We start from the raw sequence: 15,879 nt of genomic DNA, 5'->3' as shown, positions 1-15,879 counted from the left end.
AAGGAGCTCCTGGAGAACCTTTTTATTGGCCCCCGTAGAAGCGCCAACGACCTTGGTGTTAGTAGCAGTCGCTGCAAAACCATTTAATTCCTGAGTCTGGTGATAAATCATTGATGGTCGCCGGAAGCCTGACTCACTTGAGATGAAATAGGCGGCCGCACTGACCTCGACAATCGATGCCCGGATTTGTTCGACTGATAACAGTAGAATAACCGGAAATATTGATTTAAATAACTTAAGTTATTGCTCACGCCCTCGCCGGAACTAATTTTTTTTTGATAGAACTCAAACCGAGACACTGTTACGATTCGAATGGTGTAACTTATGGTTATTATTAAGTAGGTACTGTGTGAAAATAAAAATGCCAATAAAGACCGGAATAATTGTACGCGCGTGTCGCTTATAACGCATATAGTATATATGTCGCAAACAACTCAACAATATATACTATATATTGTTGAGTTTAGTTTAAGGAATAGTCATGGGGATATGGTCCTCGAGCCGGATGCCTAGTATAATTTCTAGGTATTTTCTTAATATTTTTCAATCAAATTTGACATTTAAATCCTCATACAATTTTGGCTGGTCATGCCGATGTAAAAAGTCAATATTGGTCCGATGTCGTGAGCCATCTGTTCACTTCACAACGTCAGATCAACGTTAATTTTGATAATTTGAACGTTGACTCGACGTTCTTTAAATGTTATTAGTATTTAGTTTATATCAAGGTTGAATATGGCAATGAAAAAATCAACGTTAGCCACATATTTATGTTGTACTTAAGAAACATATGAAAGTCACTCTTGCAAATTAAATACCATGGAGATATAGTCCTTTGAGCCGGAGAGGCTTATCAAATTCTAACAGTGTACTACATGCATTTTCACAAGACTTGTAAAAGTATTTTCTTATTGATCTATCTTTCTAATACTTGTCAGTTTTCAGTCAAATTGACTGATCATGGTTCAGTCTGCCAATATATAGAAAGTCAACGTTAGTCTAGTTGTCTTAGTATTCGTCTACTTGAAAATTTCTGAGTGGCGTTCGAAGAGTCATTTATATTTTACTTGCGCGACGTACGATAATTATACATGAGATATGGATATATGGTTCTGTAGACTAAAAAGGATTTATTAAACCTTAATTTCTTGATCCAGGCCGTCCCATTATTCTCAATTACTTATGTTTTATAATTATTAAATATAAGTGACTTCGAGATGAAAGATTGGTTTAAAGAGTGAAATATTTGTATTTCATATTTACCTTTGCAGTATAAACCAGTAGTTTGACGGGTTTCTTTCGTTCATTGTCCTATTCATTCCATTTCCACTTTCATTAAAAAAAAGAGATATCTATTGCTTTATTGTCACAGTACTACTGCTGATAGTACGTTCCTGGTAAAATATATTCTATGTATTACAGGCTGATAGATTATTTTTTACATAAGTAAGACACTAAAAGTCAGAATACAAAATGATATGAGTACATCTTCTCTGCAGTCGAAATATTAAATAAATATGAGTAGAGTGATTCCAATTGAGGAGTCCATAATTGAGCGGAATAAGCCATGAAATGTTTCATACGTTGAACAAGTTAAGACACTATCAAGCAAGATACCCAGAACTCTCATACACCCATGCTATGGAGTATACGCCATATTGAGCCATTTTCATTTCAAAATGTAAGTTTTAGTGCTATTAAGCCGGAGTCTAAAGAGTATTGGATGTGAACTATACGTAAATTTCATTTCTCAGCTTTTCGACAGTCCTTCCAACATGCGGATTCCCTGATTTATAATATTGCAACAAATTAGTGTCGTCTGCAAATAAAATTCATAGATGAACTAGTATAGTTGCATATACTCCTGACTAAAACAGCTGCCATTATAAAAAACATAACAAACTCCTCTACACAAATATAATCTTAAGCGTGTATGAGTCTTACTATCGATCCACTTAGCAACGTTTGAGTGATGTTGGCTTGAGGTTCGATGAAAGTTATTTATATTTTACTTGAGATATATGATATATGGAGGAGATACATACATATAGGAAATTTTCTTGGAAATGAGAAACTTTAAGGGATGGTCCTCTGAGCCGGACTAGCTCATGAAATTTTGACGGCTTACTCACTTTTTTAAAAGCTTTCTCGTTTTTTCAATAAAATTTGACATTTAAAATCGCATCGAGTATATCCATGTAAAAAGTCAGCGTTGATCTTATGTTGAAAGCCTTACCTTGAGTCAACTTTAAAACGTCTGGCTGAAGTTAATTATAATGTTGGCTCGGCGTTTCATGAAATGTGTTTATTTAAAAAATATGCCAAGTATTCTTGCAAATAAGAAGTTATGGAGATATGGTTCTTCGAGTCGGTTTAGTTAATTAAACTTTGGCAGTTTAGTCATGGTTACAAGCTAGTTAATTCCTTGTTTCATTACGACTTGAATTACACCATCCTCATAGCATGAACTTAAAGATAACAAAATATAATATAAATTCGTATTTTTAGTTCCTTGAGGATGTTTTAATTTGGGTAAAAACGTCGGAAAATAGATTATATTCCTCTCCACGGTTTTTTTATCCGAATTGTTGGAACTGGATAATTAATCAGGAACAAAATACAAGTAAAAATTTCATCTTATGATTAGATGCTGTTAGTTTAACAACAATAATTATTGTATTAACAACAATAATTATTGCTGTTAGTTTTACAGTGTATGTGTAGGTTCTAAGGCCAGATGATGCCCTGCTTATACAGGGCGAAACACGTGTAGCCAATAAAAATGAGATTGCTTATGAGACCGTGACATTGTTTTTTGTTTGTTTATAGTGTGACAAGTTTGTTTTTTCGACCTAAACGCACATTAAAAAAATTAGAAAATTTTCACTATAAAATATTACGTTAAATATATTTTGTTTAGAGCACTTATGTATTAATATGTAACCTTGCCAAATAGATAATCGTTATCTCTCGTGCCCTCTTATTTACTTACAAAGTTGTTATTTATACATAAATATATTTATTTCAAAAACAAATTACACGTTTACATCACAAGTGTTTTAAGGTGTGTGTTTCTCAGTACTTGATTTAAAAATAAATTTATTTATCAGTATACTATAGACTCTCGCCACTTATATCGAATGATTAATTACGATAAAGTCTCGAAAATATAAGGAAATTTCCTTTTTTTTTATTTTAAATAAATACCCTTAAGCCTGTTTTGGGCCAAGGGTCTAAATATGTAGTTTTACCTTCCTAGAGAATATATGGAAAATACACACTTAAGAGATTTTAGGATTTAATTTTCTAAAACTTTTGGAAAGTTTATTTAGCATTCTGTGGTGAGAAGGGTAGGAAATTAAGTAGCTTAGATGCCTCGTTGTGGCATTCGAACTGTGGTTATTACTAATAAAATTGTTACATGAATCTTAAAAAAGTTACATTTTTGTGAAGCCATTGACAGTATCAACATTTTTTTAAATCCGACCACCTAATAAGAAATCATCAAGAAATTAGGAGAACATTCAACGCGTTTAGAGATATGAATTATGAATTTGGACACCTCAACGGAGCTGCAGATGTCTCGAAGGTTTTTACGCGGAATATTAAGAGAAAATTTACATATGTTTCCTAATAAAGGGCAAAAACTAAAACCAGCAACTACGATGGCCAGAGAAGATAATGAATAAATTCAACAACGAAACAGATCATAACCGATCAAGCCCATTTTCATTTGAGTGGCTTTGTAAATAATACAGAATGGGGTACCGAGCACCCATGGCTAGTTCATCAAACCGTTTAACTGCACAGTTACGTCTTAACGAATTATTAGACCATTCTTTTTCGAATACCACGATGATACAACTGTATCTGTAGATGGCAAGAGATATCGCAAAATGGTTGCAAGTGGTTTCAACAAGATTCCACTGCGCACAGTGCTCGAGCAACTATGCACCTTCTAAGACAGATTTGAGTTTAATTTCGAGACATTCAGTATTCAATTGGTCCGCCGGCTCGCCGGACTTAACAGCCCCTGATTATTTTCTTTGGGAATATCTAAAATGAAAGGTGTACGTTAATAAACCCCGCAGCAACTAAAGAGGTCATGGAAAATGCTCTTCTAAGGACTGTATTTTGCGAGGCTGAAAATAGCGGTCGTTTGCGTGATCTCGTTATACTTGAATCGTAAAAAATCTCAAAATACTTAATGCATTTTAGTTTTGTGTATAGAAAAAAAATTAAAATATTTTTCTAATTCCTTTGCGGCTTTTGCTCCACCCAGTAGTTACAGGAAAATTTATAAGAACATATTTGGTAAAGTAACTCATCACATTTGAGGTAAAAGTAAAATTAATAAAATCGTTGCATAAGTTTTCACAATATTTAATTATTTGTAAAACCTTTGACACTATCAAGATAATCCGTTGAAAAACTACTCAATCACGCCAAAACGGCTGTAGTCACTAAGAAATTTGTAAGAACGTATTTGGTCAAGAAACTCATCAGATTGAAAGTGAAACTGAAATTGTTGCATAATTTTTCAAAATATTTTACAACCTTGGCAGTGTCGAGATATTTTTAACCCATTAAAAAAACCATTTAATAACTTCAAAACAGTTGTAGTTACAAGGAAATTTGTGGAAACGTATTTGGTAAAAAAACTGATCAGGTTTTAAGTGAAAGTAAAATAATAAAATTGTTGCATAAGTTTTCAAAATATATCATTATTTGTAAAACCTTTGACAGTATTTGGTTTTTTTAATCCCCTGAAAAACCATTAAATAAGTTCAAAACGATTGTCGTTACAAGGAACTTTGTAAGAACGTAAGTGAGACTAAAATTATTAAAATTATTGCATAATTTTTCAAAATATTTCATAGTTTGTAAAGCATTTTAACAGTATCAAGATTTTTTTATCCAGTGAGGGAACAATCCCATGCAGTGCCAAAACCAAAATTTTCCAAAGACCCTAGTTTTGTCAAATCAGGGCGATTTAATTCTCTAGAAACGTCTTTTTAAGAAATTTTTTGCATACATGACTAATGTCGCCCGAAACCTGCACTTTACCCTGATAAGATTACTAATACATGTTAAAATGTTAATTTACCTTTATTTACTCTTTAACATATATTAAAATTAAATTCAATATTGAAACTTCAGGCGTGAGACAATCAGATAAAAGTATTTAGATAAAACTGTAATATCTAAAAGCATAGTATATAAAGGGGCAATCTATACAATCGGTTTAGTTACAACTCGTCTGTCCTCCATATTTCAGAAAAAAAAATCACCATGGTACAATTAGAAGGTACTTACCAGTTCGTCTCCGAGCAGGGATACAAAGAGTATTTGAAGACTTTTGGTAAGTCATAAAAATTTTCAAAATAGCCTTAAGTTCAATGAAAACTCCTATAGGTATACCCGATGAAACGGTTGAAATTATGGCCGCTTCTACTGAACCAATAGTCATCTCTTCCGTTACTAGTGACAGTATTACTATTAATTATGGAACTAGTGATCCCGTTCTACCATTCGGAAAACAAACTGAAGTTCCTTTGGCCGGAGGAAGAACTGTTAAGGTAAGTTACAGTTAACTGTTAAGTTTCTTTTTTTTCTAATAATAAAAAAAACCAGAGGGATTTTTCTTTATGAACTGTGTTACTAGGTGACCCCCACTGTAAATGGAGACACCATAACCTTAAACAGCGTATTCCAAGCAAAATCGGAAATTATCGAGGAAAAAGTTTTAAAGATTACAGACTCTGGATTGACATCTGTAAGTGAATTTATGGAGAATTTTGAGTAAAAATGTTAATTTTTTTTTTGGCGTTTTCAGACTTTAACCAACTCCAAAGGAGGAAAAGCCGTGCGTAACTACAAGAGAGCTTAAGTTTAATTTGAATATATTTTTTTAAATAAATGTAGTTTTTTATGAAAATCATATATTAGCGTTTTATTGGATCTCTGGATCAATCTTGATACAAATCTGCATAATTTTGATAGAACTTTAGGGTAATCAACAGCTTAAAATCAAACCTTAATTACATTTCTTGTACGTCTCAGCAACGTTCTGACAAATAGAGAAACATAATTTTATTATTTACTTATTGTTTTCATCAAGAAAAAAACATTTGAACCTTTTAACCATTAATGTTCCAACAAGACATAATGAAAAACAGACAAAGAAATATTACTGAGTAAACTTTTTTTTTTAAATCATAATAAATTTCTATTAAAAGTATATGTAATAGGGTTTTATTGAATCTGTGGAACAATCTCTATCAAACTTCAAAAGAACAAACTCTGTAATAATTATTTTTTATGGAAATCTAACGTAACGTTCTATGAAATAGACAAACACCATTTTTTTAGATAAATATTAAATAGACAGCAATGCATTTGAAAGCATTGAGTGTAAAGGCAGCCACACACATACAGTTTTTCCTCAATGTTTGGACTGCGCAGTTCAAGCCTTGAGTTTTTCCTCAACGTTTGTGGTGAAAACCTTGAGGCTGCCGACGGACTGTACAGTCCACAAAATCCTGATCGAAAGACCATCGTGAATAACTGCGCAGACTTGTCTGAACAGGCCGAACTCGGCATGTGTGTATCGTAGGGTAATTTATCAGTATATGATTAGTTTTTGCTAGATTAATACCGTGCGTGATTACAAAACTATGAGCCGTCAATTTGTAGAAGATTTTATTAAAATATATAAAAGCGAGTCTTGTCTTTGGCAAACAAAGTGCAAGGAATACCACGACAGAAATAAAAAAAATGCGGGATATGTAAGATTGGCAGAGATATTAAAATAGATTGAGCCGAATGCTACAAAAATGCTGTGATCAAAAAAATAAATAACCTGAGAAGTGCCTATAGAAAGGAAAATAAAAAACTTAAGAGTCTTTGAAGTGACGACGTATACAAGCCGAAGCTGTGGTACTTTTGGATGTTAAGGTAAGCTTTTTCTGCATTAGTATTACTATTATTTAGCTCGCTACCGACCGACATAGTTTCTCTGGTTAAATGCTTACTAAATTGTATTTTTATTTAGTTTCCTAGGTGATCAAGATATTGCTCGAACTAACCGCTCAAACTTAGACAGCGATAATGATGATATTAACACCCAGGTAAGTTTTTCAAAAAAAGGGTTCATAAATCAGGGTCATATTTTGAGAATCATATATTACGCTAATTACTGACTTTAAGGTGTGATGTTCACAATATCGAAATACTTATATACCTACATTCTATCAAAAAAATCTGTTTAAACTATAATTTATTTAGTCGCCGCGCCAGCCGCATGATATAAATTTAGTATTTTATTACAGGCGGCATATTAAGTTTTATAAACAGTCTTAGCTTTATAAACAGAGTTATTAGATTTTAATTTCTTAAAACCCCTTATTTAATTTCCTTACTAAAGCCGACAAATAGTACAAAGATCCTCCTATAATCAAAAATGCAACGTTTCATTATGTAAGCATTTTACACAGCCACATTCTCCACTCCATCCATATTTTTATATACATTCACACTTTTAACTTCAGGCCAACAGGTCATTAAACAGTTCATAACACAAGATTCGGTTAGAATCAGAATTTTACTTTGTAAAATTTTTATTTGTATATTTTATACAACAATTAACAGAATTGTACGGTTAGTGCAGTGCTTTATTTAATTCTTCTAATTACACTTATTTACCGAAAAATTGGTGTTTTATTGAAGAAAAAAATCACAACCCAGAATACCCTGTGTGGAAAAGCCCATACACAAAACATGGTCCTTCGAGCCGGATTGGCAGATTGGTGGATAGGCAGATTGGTGGACAGCAGATAGGTATACATACCTATATTAGGCAGAAGTCACAGGTACATCATACCAAGCAGTCGACAAGGTAAATTTTATATATATCGCAACACACATCGCCAAGTTTCATGCAAAATTGTGAAGGCAAGGAAACAAGCAGCATCCGAATCCAGAACATTCGTCCTTTTTCTCAAGCGAAAAAAGGAGATTTTTTGATTTTGGTTTCAGGCATTTCGATCTTCTCTGGGGTACCAATTGGCAGGCATTGAGACACGCTTTCGACGACGCAGTGAATCTCCGGGTTTTTAGCCGCTCCAGAGGCAGTAATTTAACAACATTAGGTACTTCACTTCGCTACAGGACTACTTGACGATTCTTCGGCCCACTTTCCGAGTTTAAGTCGTTAATCATTTTTATTTTTTATTTACATTACCTTATTTAACTTTAGGATATATAGTCAAGAGCGGGAAAAGGTTCATCGACGTCATATATCATAAAAGTTCGAGTAGCACATTATTTTGAGTAGTACTTGTTGTTGGATAGTGTTACAATCTTTAGTTTATTTACACTTTAATTATTTTTTTTTACACAGAAGCATACTTAATTGGTTTTTATTTTCGCATTCAAACAATTTTATTGACTTATTTATTTATTTTTTTTAATTAACATTGAATTAATTTATTTTCAACAAAATGCCTGAAACACAATCATCCTCATCAGAGCTACCCAAAAAATCATTCAAACCTACCCAAAATTAAACTACCAGAATTTTATGGCTCCTATGAGCTTTGGCTACAATTTTCAGATACTTATACATTTTTGATACACAATAGTGCATCACTAAGCAATATTGAAAAATTCTGGTACCTTAAATCATGTTTGAAAGGCGATGCTGCCAAACTTCTTCTCTCATTGGAGGTTATTGAGTCTAATTATTATGTTGCTTGGGATATTTTATGCAAGAGGTATGAAAACAAACGGGTCATAATTCAAGCCCATATGAAATCACTTTTTGAAATTCAGCCAATTAATAAAGAATCTCATATTTTACTCAGAGGTCTTCTTGAAAATGCAAATCAACATCTTAGAGCTCTTAAGTCAATAGGCTTACCTGTTGATAAATGGGACTGTTTTATCATATTTCATATAAAATCTAAATTAGATCCTTCTACTAGACGTGAGTGGGAAGATATTTCTTTAAAAATTAATACAGGCAGACTACTACGGATGATTTATTTTCATTTTTAAATAAGCGTTGTGAAATACTAGAAAATATTGCATCTACCTCAACCTGACATAAATCCGAATTCAAGCCTCAAAACCGCAGTTCAAATCATTCAATAGCTTTCTCAACTTGTTTAAACTGTAAAAAAGATCACTTTATTTTTTCATGTGGTGACTTTTTAAAACTCAGCATCCAAGATAGGTTAGGCAGGATTCGTGCACTTAAAGCTTGCACAAATTGTCTGAAACCAGGTCACGCTGGTAAGGAGTGCCGCAGTACTGCAACATGTAAGAAATGTTCTTTGAAACATAATACTTTGTTGCATTTTCCAAAACCATTTATAGGACATAAACAAAATCCTAATAATATTCAAGTCGTTTCAGAGTCCAATATGATTCCCAAGTTTTATCTGTCATTAATACATCTTTATCATCCAAAACTCAATCTCAATGCATCTTCTTACTACTTGTATTTTAATTCAAGATAAATACGGTAATGATCACTTTTGTCGAGTTTTACAGTGGCTCTCAATTAAACTTTATTACAAGGAGCTTATTTCATAAACTTAAGCTACCAAGCTCAAATATAAGTCATTCAGTGGAAGGCTTTGGCAATAATGTGACAAATATACATAAAAGTGTAAAAATAAATTTCAAATCATCAATCAATTCATTTTCATTAGAAAATGTTGAATGTCTAGTCACAGACAAAATCACAAAGAATTTACCCGATGTGTCATTTAGTAGGTCAAACATTAAAATTCCTAAAAACATTGTTTTTGCCGATGAAAATTTTAATCAAAATGGACCTATTGACTTATTGATAGGTGCTTCAATTTTTTTGGAATTTATTGAGTGTTGGGCAAATCAAATTACAGAATTCCAGCGCTATTGTGCAAAAAACAAAATTAGGGTGGATTGTTTTAGGGCCCATATTACTTAATTTTCTGGAAAATTTTTCCTCCGTGTGCAATTTATTTACATCTAACACATCTGATTTGCAAAATCAATTAGAAGCTTTTTGGAAAATTGAAGAGTGTCAGCCAAGACATTTTTTGTCTAAGGAAGAGCAAGAATGTGAAACCTATTTTGTTGAAACTATCTATAGAAATAATTTGGGAAAATTTGTCGTTAGTTTACCTTTTAAACAAAATCTCGCAAATTTGGGGGATTCATATGACATTGCCCTAAAAAAGATTTTATAACATTGAGAAAAAACTTAGTAATAATCCTGATCTCAAATTACAATATCATGCATTTATGAAGGAATATCTTGAACTTAATCACATGACCAAGGTTTCTCATCAATCAACTCATATAAACATAGGGTTTTATCTTCCACACCATGCTGTTCTCAAGGAATCGAGCACTACTACTAAGCTTCGAGTGGTATTTGATGGATCAGCGAAATCAACTAGTGGTTTAGCTCTTAACGACACCCTGAAAGTGGGTGCTAAGATTCAGGATGATTTAACTGATATTATAATTCGTTTTCGAACCTACAGGTATGGGTTCACAGCGGACATAGAAAAAATGTACCGATCAATTTTAGTTCAGGAAAATCATCGATGCTTTCAAAAAATAATTTGGCGTTTTGATCCTTCTCATGAGTTAGCTGAGTATCAGCTAAATACAGTTACTTATGGCACAGCTAGTGCAGCTCATTTAGCTATTCGTTGTCTAAGACAGCTAGCTATCGAGAATCAAGCTCAATTTCCCGTAGCGTCTGTCAAAATTTTAAAATCATTTTACGTCGATGATTGGCTCTGTGGTTCGAACACAATTCAAGAAGGAAAAGTTCTCATCAAGGAAGTTGACGAAATTTTAAAATCTGCAGGTTTCAATCTTAGAAAATGGTTTGCCTGTGATAATACCCTTCTTAATAACTTTTCAAATTCCCCATTAGAAGCAAAGATTTTTACAGAAAATGACACAACAAAAACTTTAGGAATTACGTGGAATTCCAAAGCTGATGTTTTCAGTATACGATCTGTCTTCCTAATATTAATCCAGTAACTAAAAGATCCATTTTGGCAAGTACTTCACAAACTTGCGATCCTATGGGTCTTGTTGGTCCTTGCATTGTAAGGGCTAAAATTATTATTCAGTCTTTATGGCAATTAGGTCTTAATTGGGATGAAAGTGTTCCAATGGATCTACATCAAACCTGGATCACTAAAACCTGAATTTCACGGTTTTAGTGATGCTTCGCAAAAGGCTTACGGAGCCTGTTGCTACCTTAAATCATGCAATAATTCTGGGGATGTAGTAGTGCGACTTATTTGTGCTAAATCTAGAATTGCGCCTTTAAAAACTTTGTCCTTACCACGCTTAGAATTATGTGGTGCTTTGCTACTCATAAGGCTATCTTGAAAGTTATTAAATGCTATTCAACATGTCAAAATAAATCATTCTTATTTTTGGACTGATTCTAGTATAGTTTTATCATGATTAGCTTTAGAACCCAGTCAATTAAATACTTTTGTCGCTAACAGAATATCAGAAATACAACAGTCCAGTACTCTTTCCCAATGGCGTCATGTATTAACCCAACAAAATCCTGCTGATATGATATCCAGAGGATTAGACCCAGATACATTAAAAAATTGCAAACTTTGGTGGTTGGGTCCTGAATTCTTACAACATGAACAACAAACATGGCCCTATTTACATTCTAATATTTCATCGAATCTTCCAGGGGTGAAACAAAATACTCAAACCGTCTTAACCACATTTGAAAGTAACATCACTTTTATTAATAATTTTTCATCTTATACAAGGCTTCAAGGGTCATTTCTTTTTGTTTTTTATAATTCATTTTGATTTATTTATAATTCAAAAACCAAATCAAAGGGTTTACGTTACTATAGTCTTCTATCTAAGCCAGAACTATGCTCTACTATTGAAAAATGCTCTACTATTACCTTATGTAAATTAATTCAAAATTATTATTTTGCTGATGAACTCAAATGTCTTAAAGCATCTTTACCTTTAAAAGGGAAAAGTAAAATTTTGCGCTTAAATCCTTTTATCGATTTTCAAATTTAGATTTTAATGGTAAACATCCTATCTTAATTCCTAGTGACTGTCATTTCACAACTTTAATTATACGATATGAACATCTGAGGCACTTACATACTGGTGCTCAAACAACTTTGTCAGCTATAAGATCAAATTTTTGGCTTATTAATGGTCGTCATGTCGTTCAAAAAATTCTTCGTCAATGCATTATTTTCTTTCGTGCAAATCCAATACCTGCATGCAATCAAATGGGCGAATTACCTAAGGATCGGGTTATTCCTCAAAGACCTTTTTTTCTACTGGCATTGATTTTGCTGGTCCTTTCCTTGTAAAAGATGGTAAAACCAAAAAAAGAATTACGGTCAAATGTTACCTTTGTATTTTTGTATGTTTTGCAACAAAGGCCACACACTTCGAACTGTCAGCTGATTTATCATCAGATTCATTCCTCAATTGCTTAAAAAGATTTATTTCTCGAAGAGGCATTTGTTTTAATATTTATACAGACAATGGTACTAACTTTGTTGGTGCTGAGCGTGAATTAAAAGACACTATTAAAAAATTAATACAAGGATCAAATTTTAAAGAATTTCTAGAAATCAATCAAATAATCTAAAGCATTTTTCACCACCATATGGTCCTAATTTTGGAGGGCTATGGGAGGCATGTGTCAAGTCAGCTAAATTTCATTTAAAGAGAATTGTAGGAAACGCACACTTAACTTATGAATCGCTTTTAACTGTCTTTATTCAAATTGAAGCCATATTAAATTCAAGACCATTGGTACCTCTTTCTAGTGATCCTAATGATCTAGCGGCTTTAACACCTGGGCATTTCTTAATTGGGCAAAAATTAACAGCATTACCGCAAACGGATATAATAAATATACCAGATAATAGACTATCGATCTATCAGCGTATTCAACAACAAGTACAACATTTTTGGCATCGATGGTCTCTTAGTTACCTAAATACTTTGCAGGAAAGGTCCAAATGGGGCACTCAATTTGCTAGTATTAAAGTAGGGACACTAGTATTAATAAAGGACGATAACACAGCTCCATTATTTTGGAAGCTAGGTCGTGTAGTAGAGTGTTTTCCCGGTAAAGATAATATAGTGCGTGTAGTGAACATTCGTACAAACAACGGTATTTTGAAACGTGCTATTACTAAGATTTGTGCTTTACCCATAGACCATAAGTAGTGGTATAATAAGTTCTTATACTTAATTTTAAGATTAATATTTTAGCATTAGCATCAACTCTTTTTATTTTTAGGTTTATATGATTTTCACCGCATTCAAAATATTCAATTGCAATTTGTTAATTATAATATTCGTAATGTACATTATTTCAATTTACTTTTTACACATTTTTAACATTATTTTTTGTTACTTGGTTTTTTGTACTAAGGTTGTTTTATCATTATTTTATTTGATTTTTAATTTTTTTTTAAAGTTAACCCTTTCAAAGGGGGCGGTATGTTTAGACTATAATTTATTTAGTCGCCGCGGCAGCCGCATGATATAAATTTAATATTTTATTACAGGCGGCATATTAAGTTTTATAAACAGTCTTAGCTTTATAAACAGAGTTATTAGATTTTAATTTCTTAAAACCGGTTATTCAATTTCCTTACTAAAGCCGACAAATAGTACAAAGATCCTCCTATAATCAAAAATGCAACGTTTCGTTATGTAAGCATTTTACACAGCCACATTCTCCACTCCATCCATATTTTTATATACATTCACACTTTTAACTTCATGCCAACAGGTCATTAAACAGTTCATAGATAACACAAGATTCGGTTACAATCAGAATTTTACTTTGTAAAATTTTTATTTGTATATTTTATACAACAATTAACAGAATTGTACGGTTAGTGCAGTGCTTTATTTAATTCTTCTAATTACACTTATTTACTAAAAAATTGGTGTTTTATTGAAGAAAAAAATCACAACCCAGAATACCGTGTGTGGAAAGGCCCATACACAAAACAAAATCCATATGTCCTTCTATAGAATACTTATAGGTAAGTAGGTATTTCGATATTGTGTACATCACCCGACTTTATACATCACAATGCAATTAATAATTGCATCTAACTAAATAACACACAACACATACCTATGAGTTTCAAATGAAATTCAGTTGCCACGGTACTTGGCCTTCATTAGCAAAATAGTTCATAAAATCTTCTCTCACTTTCTTTTGCCGCACGAGCCATGTCTCCTGGATTGTTTATATGATTTCTCTAGAGTTTATCTCCAGGATACGAGGCAAATAATGTATATACATTATTTGCCTCGTATCCTGAAGTAGTTGTACCTTCACGTGCATTTTCGCTGTCGAAACATTCCGAAGGGGCATAACAGCTGGATCGAGTTTTCATTAAATAATTGTGCAGGACACAGCGGGCCATTACCACATCTTCAATGTTTTTGGGTTTCACATTGATTGCCGTGTGAAATATTCGGAATCTTGCAACCAAAATTCCAAATAAATTTTCGACAATGCGTCTCTCTCGCGTCAAGCGATAGTTATATATTCTCCGAGCCTGTGATATAAGGTCAGCTTGCCTAAAAGGTTTCATCATATCTTTTCTCAAAGGAAAAGCATCATCCGCTATAAACACATATGGCGTAGTTGTATTTGAGTTCCTAATTGTACCTGCTGGAGGCATAGGAAGACGATTATTGGAAACTTTTTCCAAAAATTTGGTATTCTTCAAAACACCGCCATCTGAAATCCTACCGTTAGTCCCAAAGTCACACAATATGAATCGATAATTAGCGTCAGCTATGGCGAGTAGAACCATGCTATGCCTTCCTTTGTAGTTATAGAATTCGGAGCCACTGCCAGCAGGCGGTATAATAGTTATATGTTTCCCATCCATAGCTCCAACGCAGTGTGGAAAATTCCATTTTATTTCTAAATCATTTGCAATATTTTTCCACTCTTTTTCAGTCTGAGGGAACTGAAACAATAAAAACAAACTATAATAATGTATGGAACAGTATTATCTTTATAATATGTTAACCATACCTCGCAACTATGTTAACCATAGTTGGTGGCACCTTTTGGGACAAAAATAACGGCAATTGTTTAAGGTCCCAATAATTGAGGAGATATGCATGCGTGTTTCCATTAAACTGACGAAAAACAGAGTACGATTGTTAAACGTGTTTCCTTAATTGTTTCAGGAATATTTAGACGAATTATCGCAAAACGAATCATCCCAAAACAGTGAAACCCAAAGTACTTCTGCTAATTATAAAGAAACATCATCTGAACCAGTCGTAGGAAGTTCTGCACCGACACCTCGCTCTCAGTTACGAACGGAATGAGAGGTAGTGCGATCGGTAAAAGATCACTTCAAAAGGTCACGACTTGAAGAAGACCAGTTTGACGTTTATTGCAAAGGCCATTGCTATAAAATTACGAGGGCTTCCAAAACAGCAAATGCTCATAGCTGAAAAAATAGTGAATGATACTTTGTTTCAAGCCGAAGTGGGTCAGTTAACTATGACGCATAAACTTGTTGATGAGGCTACAAATATGCCGATTCGACGTCAATTTGACTGCTACTATCGCCCAGACACTAATCTGCAACCCTTATCAGTATGTCAAGAAAGTCCGTTAAGTTATTCGAGTTCGCCCAGCCCCGACCTAGGACGTGTACAAAATAACCAGCGTCAATCATCAGGCATAAATAATAATTTATCAGAAGACCATCAAAGCATAGGATCATTTTTCTCGAATTTTGCGGGAACATTAATAATTGAAACGATTGTAAAAAAAGCATAGCTAAGTTTAATGTTGAC

General features: G+C 33.2%; 2 protein-coding genes and 1 long non-coding RNA gene across 4 annotated transcripts in view; 2 read left to right on the top strand and 1 right to left on the bottom strand.

Annotated features, from left to right (window-relative positions):
• LOC126747943 (G-protein coupled receptor dmsr-1-like) overlaps positions 1-15,879 on the bottom strand; it is a 518,114-nt gene that overhangs the window by 131,871 nt on the left and 370,364 nt on the right. The gene's annotated exons all lie outside the window — the stretch shown is intronic.
• On the top strand, positions 5,196-5,943 carry LOC126747967 (gastrotropin-like). Its single transcript, XM_050456944.1, has 4 exons — positions 5,196-5,362; positions 5,416-5,579; positions 5,666-5,776; positions 5,837-5,943. The coding sequence occupies exons 1-4, from the start codon at positions 5,293-5,295 to the stop codon at positions 5,888-5,890; spliced, it is 399 nt and encodes a 132-aa protein (XP_050312901.1). The 5' UTR covers positions 5,196-5,292; the 3' UTR covers positions 5,891-5,943.
• LOC126748027 (uncharacterized) lies at positions 6,541-15,818 on the top strand. Its single transcript, XR_007664589.1, has 3 exons — positions 6,541-6,957; positions 7,055-7,130; positions 15,259-15,818. It is a non-coding gene; the product is annotated as an uncharacterized LOC126748027 (long non-coding RNA).

The sequence above is a fragment of the Anthonomus grandis genome, chromosome 2, assembly GCF_022605725.1.
Source record: "Anthonomus grandis grandis chromosome 2, icAntGran1.3, whole genome shotgun sequence".
NCBI lineage: Eukaryota > Metazoa > Arthropoda > Insecta > Coleoptera > Curculionidae > Anthonomus > Anthonomus grandis.
This window is presented reverse-complemented; position numbering and strand designations above follow the sequence as displayed.